General features: G+C 44.7%; 1 protein-coding gene across 1 annotated transcript in view; it reads right to left on the reverse strand.

The window, feature by feature from the left end:
• SMARCAD1 (SWI/SNF-related, matrix-associated actin-dependent regulator of chromatin, subfamily a, containing DEAD/H box 1) overlaps nucleotides 1–17,140 on the reverse strand; it is a 65,873-nt gene extending 48,733 nt beyond the window's left edge. Inside the window, 3 exon segments of the mRNA XM_030565085.1 lie at nucleotides 4,171–4,345; nucleotides 16,277–16,547; nucleotides 17,045–17,140. Coding sequence (XP_030420945.1) covers nucleotides 4,171–4,345; nucleotides 16,277–16,484 — 383 coding nt within the window. The 5' untranslated portion in view covers nucleotides 16,485–16,547; nucleotides 17,045–17,140.
• Between the last annotated feature and the right edge of the window lie 1,522 nt (nucleotides 17,141–18,662).

Consider the following 18,662-nt stretch of genomic DNA (forward strand, 5'->3'; position numbering starts at 1 on the left):
AGGAAAAGAATATTTGTATTAAGTTCAAAGAAAAAACAACAACAAAAATCATTTTAAAGGTTACATTTGCTAAATAAGGTGCTCACCAATCATATCATGTATAAAATCCCAAATACTTGAAAAGAAGGTACAGGGAAACCCCGCTATAACGCACCCTGCAAGCATGCGAATTCGGATATAACGTGATCATAAGGTGGCTCCGGTCACCCCAAGTAAAAAAAAAAAAAAAAAAAGAGGCTGGAGCACTGCCGAAGAAAAAACAAACAAACAAAAAAATGGAATGTGGCTTCCCCACTACCCCCGCTTCTCCTTTTGGTGAGAAGAGCCATTCTCCTTCCCAGCTGCTCCTCACTCTTCCTCTGCCCCTTGCACATCTCCCCTGCTCTCCCCAAGTGTTTCCATCTCTCGCTGCATGGCTGAGAGCCTCCGCTGCTGGAGCTGCACCCTTTCAGTTACTGTTTATGGGCAGTTGCAAACACAAGTCGTTTTAAGCCCAAGAGATATTGACCAGCTTGAACAGTAAACCTCGCTATACCGCAACCCCACATTAATCACGATCAAATTTTTTGGACCCCCAATCATGTGTTATAGCAGGGTTTCAGTGTAGTAAATAGTTAAGGACATCATAATCTTACGTTGCCAGCATGATCACATTCTAATGAGCATAAAGAAATGCATACTTAATCACAACATGGCAAGTTTAATTCTGACCCATGAACTGAATCTTTTTAATATATTCTAGGGAGCTCAGGTTCCTGACACTTTCCATTAGAAAGATTTTATTTTCAGTCGTTTATAACTTCACAAAACTAATTGTTTAAGGGGAAAATATTTCCATGCTAGGTATCTGCTTCAAACTGATAACATTATAAAAGTTTTAGCTAAAACAATTAAGCTGTCTGAGCGAACATCCATTAAGGAAAAACACATTTTACCTACAGTAAAAAAATTAACAATCATTTTGCTGAAAACTAATAGCAACATACACTAGAGCATGGATTTGAAATTTTGCAAGGGTGGTTGTGGGCAGATTGCTCAGGTATCAGAATTACCGTCCCTGTAAACATTCCTCCAAATTGCAGTTTTGCTCAGTTAAGACTTGTTAGCATTTGGACAGCTAAATTCTCTGAAGCCTGTTTATGAGCATGCTCCAACCTCAAACAGTTCCCACATACCAACATACATACTGTGCTATCCCACAGCGCAACTGAGCATGCTCCCAGCCCAGGAATTCAGGGGCTGAGCAGGACTTTTGCCACAACTGTTACCAGTAGGGGCAATATGGCACCAGATACTGGAACTGAGAGAGAAATGGTCACTCCTGTGCTCTCAATGGTCCCCATGCTGGCACAATGGCAACTTGGAAAAAGATCTACGTAGCCTCACTCAAATGCAGAGGCATGAGGAACAGAGAAAGAAGAGATGCAGGGGAAAGAATGAGGAACAGGAGCTCAGGAGAAAAGAAGGATAAAGCCTGGGGAGGAAGAGGGATTAAAAGCTGAAGCAGGGGCTGATATGCAAAAGCTTGTGCCTCCTCCACCACACACCCTTCCAACTTCGGCAAATAATGAGGCAGGGATCCTATAAACAGTGTTTCTCTAACCTTTTTGATACCAGAGACTGGCTTGCTACCTTCCTAAATTGTGTCAAGAGATCCGAGGTGCTGGTCCATAAACCGGTTGTTGAGAAATACTGCTATAGACTTCAGAGCGGTAGCCATGTTAGTCTATATTAGCAAAAAGAATGAGTACAGGTCTGTCGCATCTTACGCGCATTTAACACGCGCGATTCCAGCTTTACGCGGTTGGCAAAAAAAAAAACGAAACAACAATTTGAATACTGTTTCTGTAGTGCAGGCGATTTTGCCCACCATTCAACTCAATGCAATTTTGACTATACACAGTTTTCACTTTACGCGCTAACTGCGGAACGGAACCCCCGCATAAGATGAGACAGACCTGTACTTGTGGCACCTTAGAGACTAAATACATTTATTTGGGCATAAGCTTTCGTGGGTTTAAAAACTCACTTCATCAGATGCATGGAGTGGAAAATACAGTAGGAAGATATATATACACAGAGAACATGAAAAAATGGATGTTGCCATACCAGCTATAATGAGACTAATCAATTAAGGTGGGCAATTATCAGCAGGAGAAAAAAAAAAGGTTGGTAGTGATAATCAGGATGGTCCACTTCCAACAGTTGACAAGAAGGCATGAGAAACAGTAGGGGAAAAAATTAGCATGAGGAAATAGTTTACTTTGTGTAATGACCCATCCACTCCCCAGTCTTTATTCAAGCCTAATTTAATGGTGTCCAGTTTGCAAATGAATTCCAATTCAGCAGTTCTTGTTGGAATGTGTTTTTGGAAGTTTTTTTTGTGGAGTATTGAGACTTAAGTCTGTAACTAAGTGAGCAGGAGGTTGAAGTGTTCTCTGACTGGTTTTTGAATGTTATAATCCTTGATGTTAGATGTGTCCATTTATTCTTTTGTGTACAGACTGTCCGGTTTGGCTGATGTATATGGCAGAGGGCATTGCTGGCACATGATGTCATGTATCACATTGGTAGGTGTGCAGGTGAACGGGCCTCTGATGGTGTGGCTGATGTGATTAGGTCCTATGATAGTGTCCCTTGAATAGATATGTGGAGAGAGTTGGTAACGGGCTTTGTTGCAGGATAGGTTCCTGGGTTAGTGTTTTTGTTGTGTGGTTGCTGGTGCGTAGCGCTATAGACAACAGCCTCATTCACTAAAGAGACCCAATTCAAGGCACAGGATAGGCTGTGCTCTGGAGATCAATGAGGCTGTGGTTCTGTGATTCATATAATTAAAAACTGCATAGACCACCTTACATCTGGCTTTTCCCAGCTTCTGAGTGTCTGATTTTGCAGACTTAGTGTTCTTTTGCATAGGAAATTATTAAAAAAACCAAGTTTCTAAAAACAGCAAACCATAAAAAACAGCTTCCATTGCACAAAATCATATTAAACTATAGGACGTCATGAAGTAATCCAAAATAAAATGAAAAAACTCAAAATTTCAAAATTCAAATAAAAGATTTTTTTCTAGTGTAAACCAATTTCCAAGTTTTTCCACAACTGAAATTTCACAAAAATAGCTCTATTGGTTGAAAACCGCAACCCCCCCCAGGCAAAAACTTTTTACAAGTTTTCTGACAAGCTCTAGTTGTGACCTTTAGATCCTCAGCACACTTTTTGCACTTGAGCTAATGGTGTAACAAATAGCAGGAGTAGGTTTTCATCCTCTACGTGGCTCAGCCACTCCCTTTCCAGTGGCTTCACAGCTATTTAACTGGATAGCAAGATATGTTGAGACTCAGGAATCCTGGCTGCTATTCCACGGCCTAGAGGTGATTGTGTTCTAATGGTTACAGACCCTTATGCCATTGTCCTTCTCCTGTCTCTGTGTGGCTCAAAAGCTTGTCTCTCTCACAAACAGAAGCTGGTCCAATTAAAGATATTACTTCACCCACCTTGTCTCTACAATACGTTCAACAATTCTGAAAGTCAAGCCACGAATGCATAACTATTTTGTGCTGAATTCTCTTCACTATATAAAGTTTATTATATATTATGGCCTGAAGGAACACCTGACCATCAACCAACAGTGCTTCCTCAGGGGCAGAGAAACTGAAAAGCATTGTGTAATACTAAAGACTTCTGAAAGCTATAATTTCCATTAACTTGAGGCCTCTGATCACTCGACAACTTTGGCACTACATGAGAACTAATCTGTCTATAAAACCAGGATAAAAGCAGGCAAGCTAAAGCAAAAAGCCAATATATAAACACTTCAGCTAACCTTTCAAAATGAATTTTGAGAAATCCTCTGGTGGTGCTTGAATTCACTGAAAATTGCCCCTAATGTGATAAATACCCAAGTATCATTGAAACTCATGTATTCTGGGATTTCTCCAGTGAACTAGGTAGTACTCAGAGGAGACAACTCTTTAAAGAGATTAAATTTTTTGAGATGAAAGCTCATTACAGCCTGGTTAGTGGAGACAGTCAAACCAACATGGCATTTAGTCAGCACACATGAAATGAATTTTTATTTATTTATTTTTTAAGTAGGACATTGCAGTTCATGAAACTCACAAATGAAGATAATGAATACTACTGAAGATTGGTATGGTAAAGACTTACATTACAATCACCTCACTCATGGAAACACTGTCTTGTTTTGTACTGGAACAGTTTGGTGGTCCTTGATCCTCACTATCTGAAGACACATCAATGAATTGTATCCCTCTTCGATTCTTGAAAGATGATAAATTCTTTGTCCTCTCTGCTTCTGGGGTTTCTGGGACACTGGAGTCTTCTGTACAAGCCATTTGGAGGATGGAGAAAAGAATATAAATTCAAAATGTTTCAATGCAACTAAAGCCTCACCACAAAAGTTATGATCTTTCATTGAAAAACACTGACTATTCAAATAAAGCTTACATCATTGTGTGTTGACAACTCCCCAGAATCCATGGGTTTCTATCAAGCAGACTTCTCATTTAGTTCTGTAGTTGACCAAATACTTATGTTTGAATGTCAATGCTTTAAACAAACGCCATTCAAAAACATGAATATGGCTTTTAAAGTGAACAACTTCTGGGTTACAAGCCAACCTTGTATAATCCACCCTTGTGACACCTGTAACTTCATGGTTAGGCTGACCAATTATTACTTGACCAACTTGGTCTTGGATTTGCTGAGGCACACAGCAGACTTAAATTTCCACATGAACAATGACTTTGAATCAAACTCAAGATCTCCCGGCCACCCCAGATGTCATGGAACTATTCCAAGTGGCTTTTCACTCTACTCAAAAGTGCCCTGACTACCTTAATTCTTGGGTTGGAAATTAAGTCCCTTTGTTTGGAAAAAGAGCATGTGTAGAGACTGCAGCTCTGAGCTCTTTTCCAGCTAAATAAATGGCTCCCTACATCACCATTCCTTCTAAAATCTTTAGTGGCACAAATCCAAGATAGAGTCAGAGGGCGCAGATCTCCACTAAAGCCAGTCCTTTTTACTCGTTTCCTTGAGCGAATGATGGAAGTGGTGATTGGAGCACTATAGAATAGTAAGTTTGAGATTTAAGGTATGTTTGGTGAGAGTGGGTTCACTTATACTACAAGCGTATCTGTTGCTTAGGCCATGTCTACACCTGAGAGCTTACAGTGGCACAGCTCTACTGATGTAGCACTGCCAATGTAAGGTCGCTCGTGTAGCTGCTCTATGCCATTGGGAGAGATGTCTCCTGTCAACATAATAAAAGCATCTCAATGAGTGACGGTAGCTATGTCAGAGGGAGAAGCTCTCCCACCAAAATAGCACTGTACACTACCACTTACGCCAGTGAAAATTACGTCACTCAAGGGGGTGTTTTTTCACATCCCTGAATGACCTAAGTTTTGCCAACATAAGCAGTAATGTAGACATAGCCTTAGATGTCATTTCACTACGCTGTTTGTTCTTTTTCAGATAGCTGCAGACAGGGAGATATTGCTCAGGCAGCTCCCCTGCCAGTATGTCATATTCCGGTTACAATCCACACTGCTAAAGCCCAGCAACCCAAGCAGCTGATAGGGGCCAGCCATATGTGTTTTATTGCAGCACAGGCACGCCCTTACATTACACACCAAAATGTCCACTTGGAATAGGTGGGAATATTTCACATATTCATTTTTCCAATGGGCTAAAGAATATAGTTTTAAATGGTTTTCCAAAGAATACGTAAGAATTATGTGGTAGTCAAGAACCATGATCTGAGGTACAAGCCCAATATCCTACCCACCTATTCTAAAACTCTTTTTTCCCCCCTTTTTCTTTTTTTTTTTTAAAACGAGCAGAACTAGAAAAAACTGCTCAAGACAGTATGGCAAGCAACTAGAATAAATTCAGACAGAAGCTGTATGATTTCCTTGAAGATGAGAAAAATTACAGACCCTGGAGGCATGCAAGACTGAAGGACGAGGGAGAGAGCATGCAGTCGAGACTATGACAGCTATAGAAGGAGTCTGCTGTAAGAAAGCAATCGTGCAGGAAATAAATATAAAATAACCTGTAAGGTACTGTAGCAGTGTTTGACAGAAACTTAGACAAACTAAGTATATGACCTCAAGCAATTTACTGACATTGTGGAAACTTCTAAAAAAAAAATAAATATGAATTTTAAGACGGAAAGGGGGAAAACTTCCCATTAAATTGTAAAATGTATTGCTAACACATAACAGGGCTTTGTACAACAAGGCAGAGTCACTAGAAAAATCAAGTAAAAATTTGAACTTGGATCCTGGCACCGCTGAATGAGCGGACCATGACCATAACCAAGACACCTTCAATATTCTAGGGCAAAATGAAGTCATCAGCCATTAATAAAATGTAATCTTTGCGTGTGCCAAGGTCTAACAGCAATTAAAAGGCCACAGGATTTAAGATAGGATTGGAATATGCTAATACAAAAGGTTCTATAGGGAAAAAAAAAGTTTTGCATCCTTCCTGGCGTTTGTACCTTGAGATGACAAAAAAAAAAAAAGGAAGAAAGCTGCTCTTGTGGAGGATGGCCTTGTGCATAACTAAAAGATGAGGCAACAATTCACTCTTTTCACTAAATTAAAAGTAAAAATAGAGAACATGTTTATTTTCTGAGATCCTGCTTCAGCAGAGAGACTCTTGTTTTATCAAACTGATAAAATTCTCTGGAATGTTTAGACTTGTAGTGAAACTTAGAGCAGGTCTACACTATACCGTAAGTCAATATAACTTACATCGCTCAGAGGTGGGAAAAAGCTCTCCCCACCCCCCATCCTCGAGAGACAAGTTTCGCGATGCCCACATCAGCAATGTGTCAGCAAGAGGCCCTTTCCCACCAACATACCTTCCACCTCCGTGAGAAGTGGAATAATTATGTCAATGGGAGAGAGCTCTCCCGTTGGCATAGCAAGTCTTCACCAGACGCACTACAGTGGTGCAGCTGTGTCAATGTAGTGTAGTAGAATAGACTTGCCCTTTGATTCACTGCCAACAGTTTGCTCTCGCTATCATTTTGATATACTTGTTTCCTCCAGTGATGGTAATTTTTTTCTATATGCTACTGTTCACTTTGCAACAACTGTTACGTGCCAATCTTATGATGCTTCATCTGATATAAAAAGTATTATTAAACAGAAAAGCTTTGGAAATTCAGTCTAGTTAGTGTAGATTCAAAATGGCGCACATACATGCAGGAACTGGTGCTTTCCAGCCTTCTGCTATCAAGTAAGAGACTACAGAATCCAACTACGCTGTGAAATTCAAATGCAAAACATAAGCTTTTGTTTTAAAAAAGTTTTCAGACAGCATAACAGCAATATGGTACCCAAACGGGAAACAGAAACCAAAACAGTGACTTCATGAATCCGCAAGCATCTGGTAACAACAGCAGGGATGTCAACCTTGTTCTGAGACTTTTAGGGAGGTTTATGAAAAAAGCTAGGGAGGTTGCCTGCAGCTCTCTCTTTCACCCCCCCCCCCCCCTTGAAAAACCAAGACTGCTCCCTCTTCTTCCCCACTCTATAGCCATAGGGAGGGGGACACACCTGGGCCACCAAGCCACCCCTGTTGTGCTCCCCCACCTGCACCCCAGACAGGAAGAAGGGGAAGACAGGCCCTAGGAAAGCTGCCTTCCTATGCTGCCTTGGTCTTTTAATTACCTTCACCAGTCCCAGACCTGGACCTCCTGCTAGGGATGATACTCCTTCTCTTCTGCCTCCTCTCCCCTTCAGCCCGGCCTTCTCCTGCCCCGCAGACTGTGCGGTGAGGGTCTGATAGGAGACAAGCCGCAGCGACTGTCAGTGGGGCTTGGGACGTCAGATTCACTGCATGAGCCCCAGGCTACATATTGTACTCCAACCGCCCTGCGTAGATCCTGCTGCACTGTCCAGTGTGCATTTTTTTACTTTATATACAACAAAATTGCATATAAATTAACATGTGCTCGCAAAAGTAGTAGGTTTAAGCCTGAATTAGTAATTTCGTAATTATATGTTAAAAAAAATTGGGAGGATTTTAAAAATGGGGGGGGGGGAGTAAGAGAGGGTTAGCACCTCAGCTGTTAATCAATTTGTTAACTCTCATTTTAATGACAAAAGCTTATACAGGTTGAACCTCTCTGGTCCGGCAACATCTGTGGTCCAGCATGATTTTATTTTATGTTTTTTGTGCTTTATCTACTTATTTCCTTGTGCCAATACAGTAAAATTGTGTAATAACACTAACACTTTGTTATGAAGAGAGCCGGTAAGTCTTGGCTAGGCTGCGTTGCAAGCGTTGTTCCATTTATTTGCCCCGGCGATATAAAAATAAAGAGAGACCCGCTTGCTACAATATTGACCTCTTGCAGTTTGGCAAATTTTCTGGTTTGGCACTAGTCAGGTACTGAGGGTGCCGGACTAGAAAGTTTCAACCTGTATGTCAACTTTCTTATTTTTCACTGCTGATGATTTTAACAGAATTCAGCTATATGCCTATCTGCCACTAAGGGAGGCAGCTGCAGATACTAGGAGAGCAGGGAAATGTCTGGTTGTTCATGTTTGAAGCGATGATAGACTAGAAGTTAAAGAATTTCTAGCCAGTTGTCTATTCAAAAGCAGGTAATGATTAGGACGTATCCTCTTCCTAACGCTAAAAGCTTCAACTGATTCCTAGTTAACACCATCCCATCTGCCCATAGGTGCAAAAGCTCAGATGACAAAAACCAATCCCCTCTTCCTTCCCTCTACACCACAGTCAATATGATGCATCAGCACAAAATTCCACAACCCTGAAAAATCAAGTTACGAAGGCAGCATAAAATTGAAAAGCATTCCAAACTTGAAATCTGTACTGAGTTTAGTATCAGCATCAACAAGACAAGAAATATTACTTCTATAGCTCCACAAATATGCATGGTACTTTATAAAGTAGAGACAAGCTCCCTACTGTACTCCTGAGGGAGATCTGTGCCAAAAATACAAATTTTGCACACAGTATTATAAAATTCTGCAAATTGTGTTCGTCAATAAGTAAATGTGACAGCTCCAGCATGGCAGTGGGGAGCAGAGACCACTGGCTGCACTGAGGTCGGAGATCATCCTGCAGGCTGCACACATGGACTCGGTGGCGAGGCAGTACCCAACCCTGACACAGTGCAAAGGCATGGAATACCCTAAACATATCCCAGGGCCTGTACCAGGTGCACAAGGTATAGGCTGGCAGGCTCAGCCTTGCAGAATTCAAGTGTGCAGCAGCTTAGCGGGGGGATTCAGGTGTGAGGGGAGAGGGCTCTATGTGGGACAATCTGGGGGTGCAGTGGGGTGTCCATGTGTGGGATCTGGATGCACAGGGGCTCAATGGAGGTTCTGGATGCAGGGACAATGGCAGGGGGGGGGTGTTCAGGTGAAGGTCAATGGGGCTCAGCAGGGTGGTTTAGGTACAGGAGGTATGGGGCTCAGCAGGGTGGAGTTCAAGTGCAGGGGGAAGTCTGGTTGCATGGCGGGTGGGGGGTCATTAAGTGTATACCACAACCAGATACCGTTGTTAAAGATTCTCTTGCTATTCAGACTATTTCTTTTTCATAACTTAATCACAAGTTATAACGTCCTGCAAAGAAAACCTGAGAATGCATGTTTCCACTATGCAGCCCTTAGTACACATTATTTACTTTCAAATAAGACCATTAACTCATTTAAACTGGTGTATCTGAAATTAATATTCTGGCTGATGTGCAGACAAGTGTAACTAACAACTGGAAAATGGCACTGTCACAATATCTCATTAAGTAATGAAATTTTGTGCAATTTGAAAATGTAAAGCATTATGCAAGAGTGAAGTATTGGTAATTACATAAATGCCTTAAAACTATTGCTAATTAACGCCATAGTCCTGCAATTGGATCTGCATTCATGGACGCTTTCACTTTTAATGTGTCCCACTGAAGTCAACAGGGCTCTGGGCAGGCATAAAGGTTCACCTACACAAATGCCGGATCAGAGACTAAGTCAGTTTTATACATCTAGTTCAACCTATTTAAGAGAAAACAATGATACCAGGTTTCCAGTGGCTCACGTCAATATCTTCTTTATGAAGTCAAGAATGTTAATATGTGCTTCCCAGTAAACTCCCACAATATACTAGGCAGTGACCAACCACAGGAGAAGATCCCTGAAAAACTGACTGTGTTATTCAACTTCTATGTAAAAGCAACAACCATCAATAGCTTAGTGTGTGCTTCTCCTGACACAGGAGAAGCACAAAACAGCTGCATGGCTGTTCCCTCCTTCGAATTCAACATCTACATGAAGCCACTGGGAATACTAGTGAGACAAAACAGGATGAAGTGGCAGTAGGAAACACTACATCTCCTTGTCAAACTTTGCCATATTGAGAAATCTGCAAAATATTGCAGAAAACATCTGGATGAAGAGAAACTGGCTACAACTGAACACAGACAAGCATAAAGTTATGCTGGTAGGAAGAGACATGCATTCCGAAGTACTCTCCTCGTTCGTAACAACTCCATCCATCAAAGGCATAAGACCTGTTACAATGGTCCGCGGCTCTGCTGCTCTCAGACACAACACTGCACTTGCTTATCCAAATGAAGCTGGTTACATAAACACCCACATTTCATCTGGATCTGTCCAGAAGATTGCACCCATTTGACTCGCATCCGTCCAGAGACCCATGCTTTTGTAACAATTGGGCTCAACTGTTGATATTCTCTATACCTATGAATGAAGTCTAATGCCACAAGAAAGATACAACTAGTTGAGAAACCTACAGTTCACCTACTCACCAACAGAGATCACTGGGAACATGTATTCTTAGGATACGTCCACACTACCTGCCAGATCGACGGGTAGTGATCGAGCTATCAGGGATCGATTTATCGTGTCTCATCTAGACACGATAAATCGATCCCCGAATGCGCTCCCATCAACTCCGGAACTCCACCAGGGCGAGAGGCGGAAGTGGAGTCAACGTGGGAGCTGCGACTATCGATCCCACGCCGTGAGGACGGGAGGTAAGTTGAAATAAGATACGTTGACTTCAGCTACACTATTCTCATAGCTGAAGTCGCGGATCTTACATCGACCCCCACAGGGTAGACCAGCCCTTAAACACCATACTTAGCATTGGCTAGCCATTATACAGAGATCAAACCAAGACTGCTGTCCTGAGCTTAAAAGCCCTGGATTAATGTAGCTACTGCACATGCATGCGCAGTCCATATGCTAATCCAAGAACATTATGAAGCATAGAGGGAGGGAAACTGTTGAGTATGCACAGTAGCTTTCAAAGTATTTCTCCCTTAAACAGACATGGTTTAGGGTTCACAGTCAACTTGAAAAGTAATTAATTGAAAATAAGTTAAGCAGTTTTGGATACCTCATCTACCCCAAATCCCCTGCCACTTTTTGAGTTTACAATAATGTATGGTCCTTTCTCTCTTCTCTATGTGGTTGCTACACAAAACCCTACAACCAGTGAGAACAGACAGATTCAGGTGGAAATACTAACTCCAGCTTACATACAAAGAAAAAACAAACAAACAAAACGAGAACACACTTATTCCTTTATTCTTGCCCTTTAAATATAAGATGATTGTTAGCATTAGACAGTACAGCAGTTTCAGAAGTAAATGTCAATTAAATAATTACAACTATTATGATAGCTCAATTGTCTTCACTGATTAATCTGAAGATTTGATCCAAACAGAAATGAAGTTTCAAATCAGGCTACACAACCCAGTCAAATGAACTAAAACTCTGCTCCAGGCTTAGATTCTTACCACCATCACCCTAGTCACGGATCATGTACAAACATAGAACCACAAGGCAATCCAGACCCAAAAGAACTTATCATCTGAGGCCAGATCTACACTACGGAATTACTTCGGTATAACTACAGTGCTCAGGTGTTTGCACAATCCACAGCTGTGAACAATGTAGTTATACTGTCAAGAGTGCCAGCGTAGGCAGCACTCTGTAGGTGGGAGAGCTTCTCCCGCTGACATATAGTTACCACCTGTCATGGCAGTAGATTAACTACACCAACAGAAGAGAGTCCTCCCATCGGCACAGAGTGTCCTCATAGCACTACTAAGCCGATGAGCATTTGAAGTGCAGACCTACCCTAAGTATAAGACAACAGATGTACTCCCCATCAGTCTGTTTGTCTAAGGATACGAGACAATAGTGGTCAGGACAATAGGCAGTGGTCTCTGCACTCCAGCAGCCTAACAGTTACGTTTTTTGTAGGAATCATGGCAAAGGAGGATATTGAAGGAAGATAATATAATAGTTTTCTAGATGCTTACAGAGAACTCCTCCCAAATCTGAAGGGCAGCATGGGAGGAATCACAAAGGCAATTGTTTGAAAACCTAAGGAATGGGCAATGAAGGCTGACATCATTGATTCACTAGGGGGAGAAGTCAACTTTAACAGAGAATGAGATGGTAACTAGATGGAGATAGGTTATAAAGGGCCTGGAAAGTGAAGACAAGTGGTTTATGTTTTGATGCAACAGATGACAGGGAAGCAAGAGAGATGCAAAGAGAGGAGTGACATGTCAAGGCAATGGACTAGGAAAAATATTTTGCAGCAGTATTCTGAATAGATATAAGCAAGACAGTAGTCAAGGCCAGAGAAACCATTTTGCCGTATTCAAGATACAAGATAAGTGCTCGGATAAGAGTTTCAGCTATCGTGTATAGATAGCAATGTTATAAAGAAATATTAGGCAAGATTTAGACATAGCCTGGATGGGAGGACCTAGAAAGAAGTCTTACTCAAAGACAATGCCCAAGTTAGAAGCCTGAGCAACAGGTAAGCTTGGTGTGATCATCCACAAAGAAGGAAGTAGGAAGGACTGAGAAGGAAGGAGGGAGTTTAAGAGCTCCAAAGAAGGAGCCGAAGGAGTGATTGAAACAGAGGAAAAAGAACCACAGGAAGACACAACCACAGAAGCCAAAGAAGGACAAGATTTCAAGAAAATGAAGAGCACGGTAGACTGTTAAAAGGCAGCTGACAGATAAAAGAGCTTAAGGATGGAGTATTGGTTCTGAGCTTTGGTTAGGAAGATGTCATTTGACACTTCGACAAGAGTGGTTGCAGTGAAATGCAAGGCGCAGAAGCCAGGTTGAAAAGCGTCTACGACGGAAATTGAAGAGAGGAATTCCAGACAGCAGTTCTAAACACCACATTCAATTAGCTTAGATATTGAAGGGAAATGGTGCAGCAGTGGCTGGGGCAAGTGAGGTAAAGAATGGGTTTTAAGATGGGAAGGCTACAAAATGCTTACGTAGTGAGGTGAAGAGCCATAGAAGAAGAGTGAGAGTTTATGGATAACAGTCAGACAGAATGAGAGTTGGCACAAGCAAAGGGGGATCACTGTGGCAAGTGGAGGGGTTAGAAGAGGCGAGCAGAAGAAAAACTTCTGTATTAATAGCAGAAATGGAGGAAAGAGTTGTAAGAAAAAGGGGAACTCATCATATTTTGTCTGTTTTCTTTTGCAGGAAATCAGTGAGATCCTGTGTAAAAAAGTGAAGGCAGGAGGACATAATTGCTTGAAGAATGAACAAAGGTGACAAAAAGGCAGCTGGGATTCAATTACATTGGAGAAGTACAGCTGTTTAGCTAGGAAGCTGACAGAACTGAAGGAAAAGAGAACAAATTTAAAAGTTTATTAGAGAATGTTTAAATAAAAATGATACAAAGAGTTCAAAGCGTCAGTTGTTAGTCATTGGGGGCAACATACAGAGTATAGGGGGACGCTGGTATGTGGGAATTGGTTAGCACATAACATGTACAGTCTGCAAGGTCCCCCAATGCGGGGTGTATGGTGGGTGGGATCAAGAAGCAGTAAGGAAGCAGTGAGGGTACATCGCTCATACAGTGGGTTACACGCAGTCATGGGTATAAGTAAGCGGGCCGGGTAATGGGGACAGGATGACCCTCGCATGGTGGAATCTAGTTCGGTGGCTTTAGGGCTTAGGGGATATGGTTCAATGGGGGGGGTTATAGGCCTCCTCCCCCCGTGGGTGCACAAAGCCACGCCAGCTCACTCTTGGTATTGGCGGTGGCCGGTGATGTGCTCTATGTAAATGTCCCTGGACCACCGGATAGTGTCTGAGACCATCAAATGTCTCATGAGCCGTGCATAGCGACGGCCCACCCCACAGGCCCTAAGTACACGTTCATTACAGGGATCCCAGGCACCCAGGGCCCCAACAATCAGGGCATCGGTGTAAACCTCGTAGCCTTTTGCCTGCAGGATGTCCGCCAAGGGGGCATATTTTTCGAGTTTAGGGCTCGGGCTTCACGGAAGGCTGGGGTCCTGTTCTCAAACGGGATCGTCACGTCGACGAGGATGATCTTTTTCCGCTCCTCGTCCATGATGACGATGTCTGGGCACAGCAGGCTCTCGGTGTCGGGGATGGTGTGGTTGACTGCGATCTCACTCAGGTGTGGGGCAATGGCCTTCACCAGCCGGTCCTAGACAGTGTTGTGGCGCAGCTGCCAGGCTCTGGCATGGGGCTTGCAGCTGCACAGGACGTGGGGCAAGGTCTCCAAGGCGTACCCACACTTCCTGCAGCGCTTGTCTCGGTTCCCGTGGCGGACGGCTCCATTGAGCGGGACGCAGTTCAGGCAGGCGCGGTGTATGAACCGCCAGTTGGCGAAACGGGTGAAACTGCCCGCGGGGAAAAAGTGGTTGCTGGAGTTCCACTTGCTGGTCACCTCAAAGGCCTTGCCCTGGTCGGGTTTTTTCCTCAGGGTGTCCACGTAGAGTGCGTGGACAGCGGCCTTCAGTGACTTCTCCAGCACGCCTCTGGCTCCGGGGCTGACGATGGTGTTGCCCTCTGTCTCGATCCGTGGCACCAAGACTCCCAGCTCCTGTCGTTCCTCGCTCCATATCCAGTGGCAGCCCAGTCGTTTTCCCAGCCAGCGCATGGACCACAGCGAAGTAATGTCACCCCCGTCCCGGGCGAATTTGCCGTCCAGGGAGCCGCTCAGGAAAGTGGCTACATCCGGGCCGGAGGGAGGCCTGTCAATTCGCTTCTCAATGACGGTGCATAGGGCGGCCGCTGCGACGTTCTTTACCATGGCATCCGGGCATGTCAGGAGGCGGAAGGCGTGCATGATGACCACAATGTCGCAGAGGTCACCCATGCGGGGGACGTTGGCACCACCATGCCTCTGGGCAATGTATATGAGCTCATTGCTGGCTCTCTGGGGCAGGGACAGCCACTGCTTAACCAGCTGCTGGATGGTGTTGTCTGCCTTGTTGAGGGGCACCTTTGCCACGGCAGAACTCTTAAGACGAAGGTGATGCGGGGGATCAGGAAAGTGTTGAGGGCGTTGATCTTCTGCCACGGTGCCAGCAGGAAGTACTGGAGGAAGTTACCCTTATCATATCTGCAAGGGGGAGTTCCACAACACAAGAGCAGGAAGCTGGTATTGGCCGGAGCCAGAGCTGGAAGTAGGCAAGGCTGATCATTTGATGGAAGAGAGGAGCAAAAGAGTCAAGGGTAGAGGAGAGTCAAACATGGAGGAAGAATCAACCATATCAATGGAAGAAAGGGAAGAGAGGACTAAGAGCAAATGAAAAAGCCATTGATGTTGATGCACTGACGTCATGGAAAGGTTGCATGCCAAGTTGCATGGAGGTGCTGATGGATGATGTTGAAAAAGACTATGTTATGATCAGAGGGTGGTAACTGCATAGCAGAGAGATTAAGGTTTTGTACAGCACACATCACAGTAGTATTAAAAGTATTCCATAGATAAGTTAGATCTGCCTAGTAATGTATATAGAGCATTTCACATCTTCTGGTTTTTGGAGGTTCTAGGATGCTTTCCTTGAGAGGTAGATGGGGGGGGGGTGTAATGTTAAATATAAAAATGCTTTCAGTCACAATGGAAATGTTTGTACAAAAGGAAGAGCAACATGTTTTAAAAATTGTCAGGCTTTGGGTTAGTTTTAGTCAATGAAACACTTTATCACTGGTTCTCAGGCGGCTCCAAGCCTGACCTTTTAAATTCTGATTCAGCCCTCTATTCACTTTTATAAAAGAAAATGTTATGGCAGAGTTTGATGCTTTCAAGGCAGTTATAATAGAATAGTGGTATCTGGAAAGGGGGAAGTGCTGAAAAAAAGCTGTAAGTGGGGCAGATGTTTTACTCTTATAAATACATTATCAGTGTGTTTGTGCTAGACACAATCAAACACGTGACTCACCAGTTTTCTCAGTCACATCTGATGTTGGAGTATCTGGCCTGCTGCTGTCATCTGTAACCTCATCATCACCACCAGCAGCACTGTCTGCAGCAGCAGCAGAAGGAGCAGCTGGTATCTCAGCTATAGGAAGAGGAGGAGGTGGATTTTCCTGTTCCACTTTTTTAGCTTTCTTCTCAAAGCGAAAGCGGTCCAGATTAAACAAACTCATAATCTCAGCCTATGGCTCCTGCCGCTGTCTGCAAGAAAGGAGACAGGATTGATTCCACAGTCTCTGTGGGAAGAAGGAGGGCAGAAAATCACCCATGGCTTACTCAAAACCAAAAGGCACCGAGACAAGACACAGACACAGAAACTGCTACAGAAGAAGGAAAAACGAGGGGTCGCTCGCCCTATCCCCCACCCAGCATGGCCCAGGAAAGGCCTTGACCCGGAGGCAAGAAGGAAACAAGCCCATGTGGAGGGGGCGAAATATGATATATTACACAGGGAAAGCGGGGGCCGAATCCATCCCCTCCCCACCCTCAATCCGCTCCCCGAGAGACCGGCAGAGGCCCCGCCCAGCGCCCCCAGCCCGCACCTGTCTCACCCGGGCAGAGCCACCTGGTTGACAAAGACAAAAAGGAGGCGGGCGGGGAGGGACCGATGATGCAGGCGGGGGAAGGGGGCGGATGAAGCGGCTCAGCGCCGAGCCCCAGCTAACCCTGCCACGGCTACCGCGGGCGCACAGGCACCAGCAGCGCCCCCGCCTCGGCCTCTCCCGGTACCCACCGGCGCGGCGCAGCAGGGGCAGGGCGGCGCCGGCGGCAGGAGACCCTTCTCGGAGGCAAAGCGCGGCGGCTGGCGTCACCGGGCGGCGACAGCGGCGCGCTTCATGATGACTTCACCGCTTCCCAGCAGCCCCTTCGCCTGCCGGAGCTGGGCCTCTGGGGAGCGCGCGCGCCGTGGCGGGTGACGCGGTCAGGGACAGGGCGGGGCTCGGTCCAGGCCGCCCCGCAGAGAGGTCCGGGTGCTGCTGCTGGGCAGCGACGGGAGAGGAGCGAGCTCTGTGCTGCCCCCGCAGAGCGGTGCCCCCGAGCCTGCCCTCCCTGGCACCTTCACAAGCACAGAAAGCGCTGTGCCCGCTGCCACAGTAAAACCAACTCCCGCCCCTCCCCAGGCCGCCCTGCGGGGTGGCGGGGACCAGGCGGCCTGACCTTATAGGGACAGACCTGAGTTTCTTACAGAGGCTCCTATTACCCCCCCCCCCCCCGACACACACACACACACACTTCGGGGCCTGATTTGTCACACTTGCTGTCTGGTCAGCGTAGGGGGAGAGCCCTGTTCCCTTTCAAGCCAAAGCCTACTTAGTGCAAGGAGTAGCAATGCCCCCAAAGCACTGGGGTAGAAGGAAGGCAAGGGCTTGAGCCAGGTCCTGTCCCTCTCTTGGCCAATTTCAAAACCGAACTCCCTGCCTCAAATCCGTTACAATCTCTACCTACAGCTAGACAAAGGGTAGTGGACAAGCCCTATGTAAGGAAAACAACAGTATGTAACTGTGCTCTGCAGGGCAGCATAGGAGATGCTTAGAAGGAGGTGTCTATAGCAGGATTATAGACTCCAAAACAAAACTTCAGTAATATCTAAAGATAGACAAAAGAGATGAGTTAAAACAGGAACTTGCCTCAGGTAAGTCTTCAGTATAAATAATAACTAACAGTGAACAAGGACAGATAGGGCCTGGAGGGAGTGTATAAACACAGGCAGGATAAGTTTGCCAAAGAGGCAGATGATAGGATAGTAGGTAGTGCAGGGTTTATGGAAAGGATATCTGGAAGTTTTCAGACGATGTCAGTTCAGGAATGCTTGGAGGTTATTGTCTGAAGAATGATCAGATATGCTAGAGAAATCAGGTATGTTAGAGGCAAAGAAGAGGCTGGAAATACAGGTTGTAGAGATCTGAAAAACAGAGACAGCTGTGGGTAATAGGAGGAAGATGGAGGATAGAAAAGTTAAAATGTAGCATAGGCAAGGAGAGAGTAAGGAATTGGCCCATCAAGGAAGAATGTGATTGGAAGTTGAAAATGGGATGGTGTTGGGAACTAAAACTGTTTCGGGGGCACGGATGGATGATCTCCTGCTGACAACAGATAGAGGATAGACATCAATTTTCCTAGTCCTGGGTACCTCTGAACCATTGAATGCTGTCAACCATATAAGATACTGCTGTCATACGTGAGAGAGGTGGTAGAAGTCTGGGACAGTAAGCTATAGTGATTTGAGTCCTTTTTGGAGGGATGCTCCCAATGAGTCGGGATGGGAAATTGCACCTCCATTATTCAACCCCTCACCTGCAGGAGTACCATAATGATGGATTGTCGCTCTGGTCATATTCAACATCTACACA

The sequence above is a fragment of the Gopherus evgoodei genome, chromosome 5 (assembly GCF_007399415.2).
Source record: "Gopherus evgoodei ecotype Sinaloan lineage chromosome 5, rGopEvg1_v1.p, whole genome shotgun sequence".
NCBI classification, from domain to species: domain Eukaryota; kingdom Metazoa; phylum Chordata; order Testudines; family Testudinidae; genus Gopherus; species Gopherus evgoodei.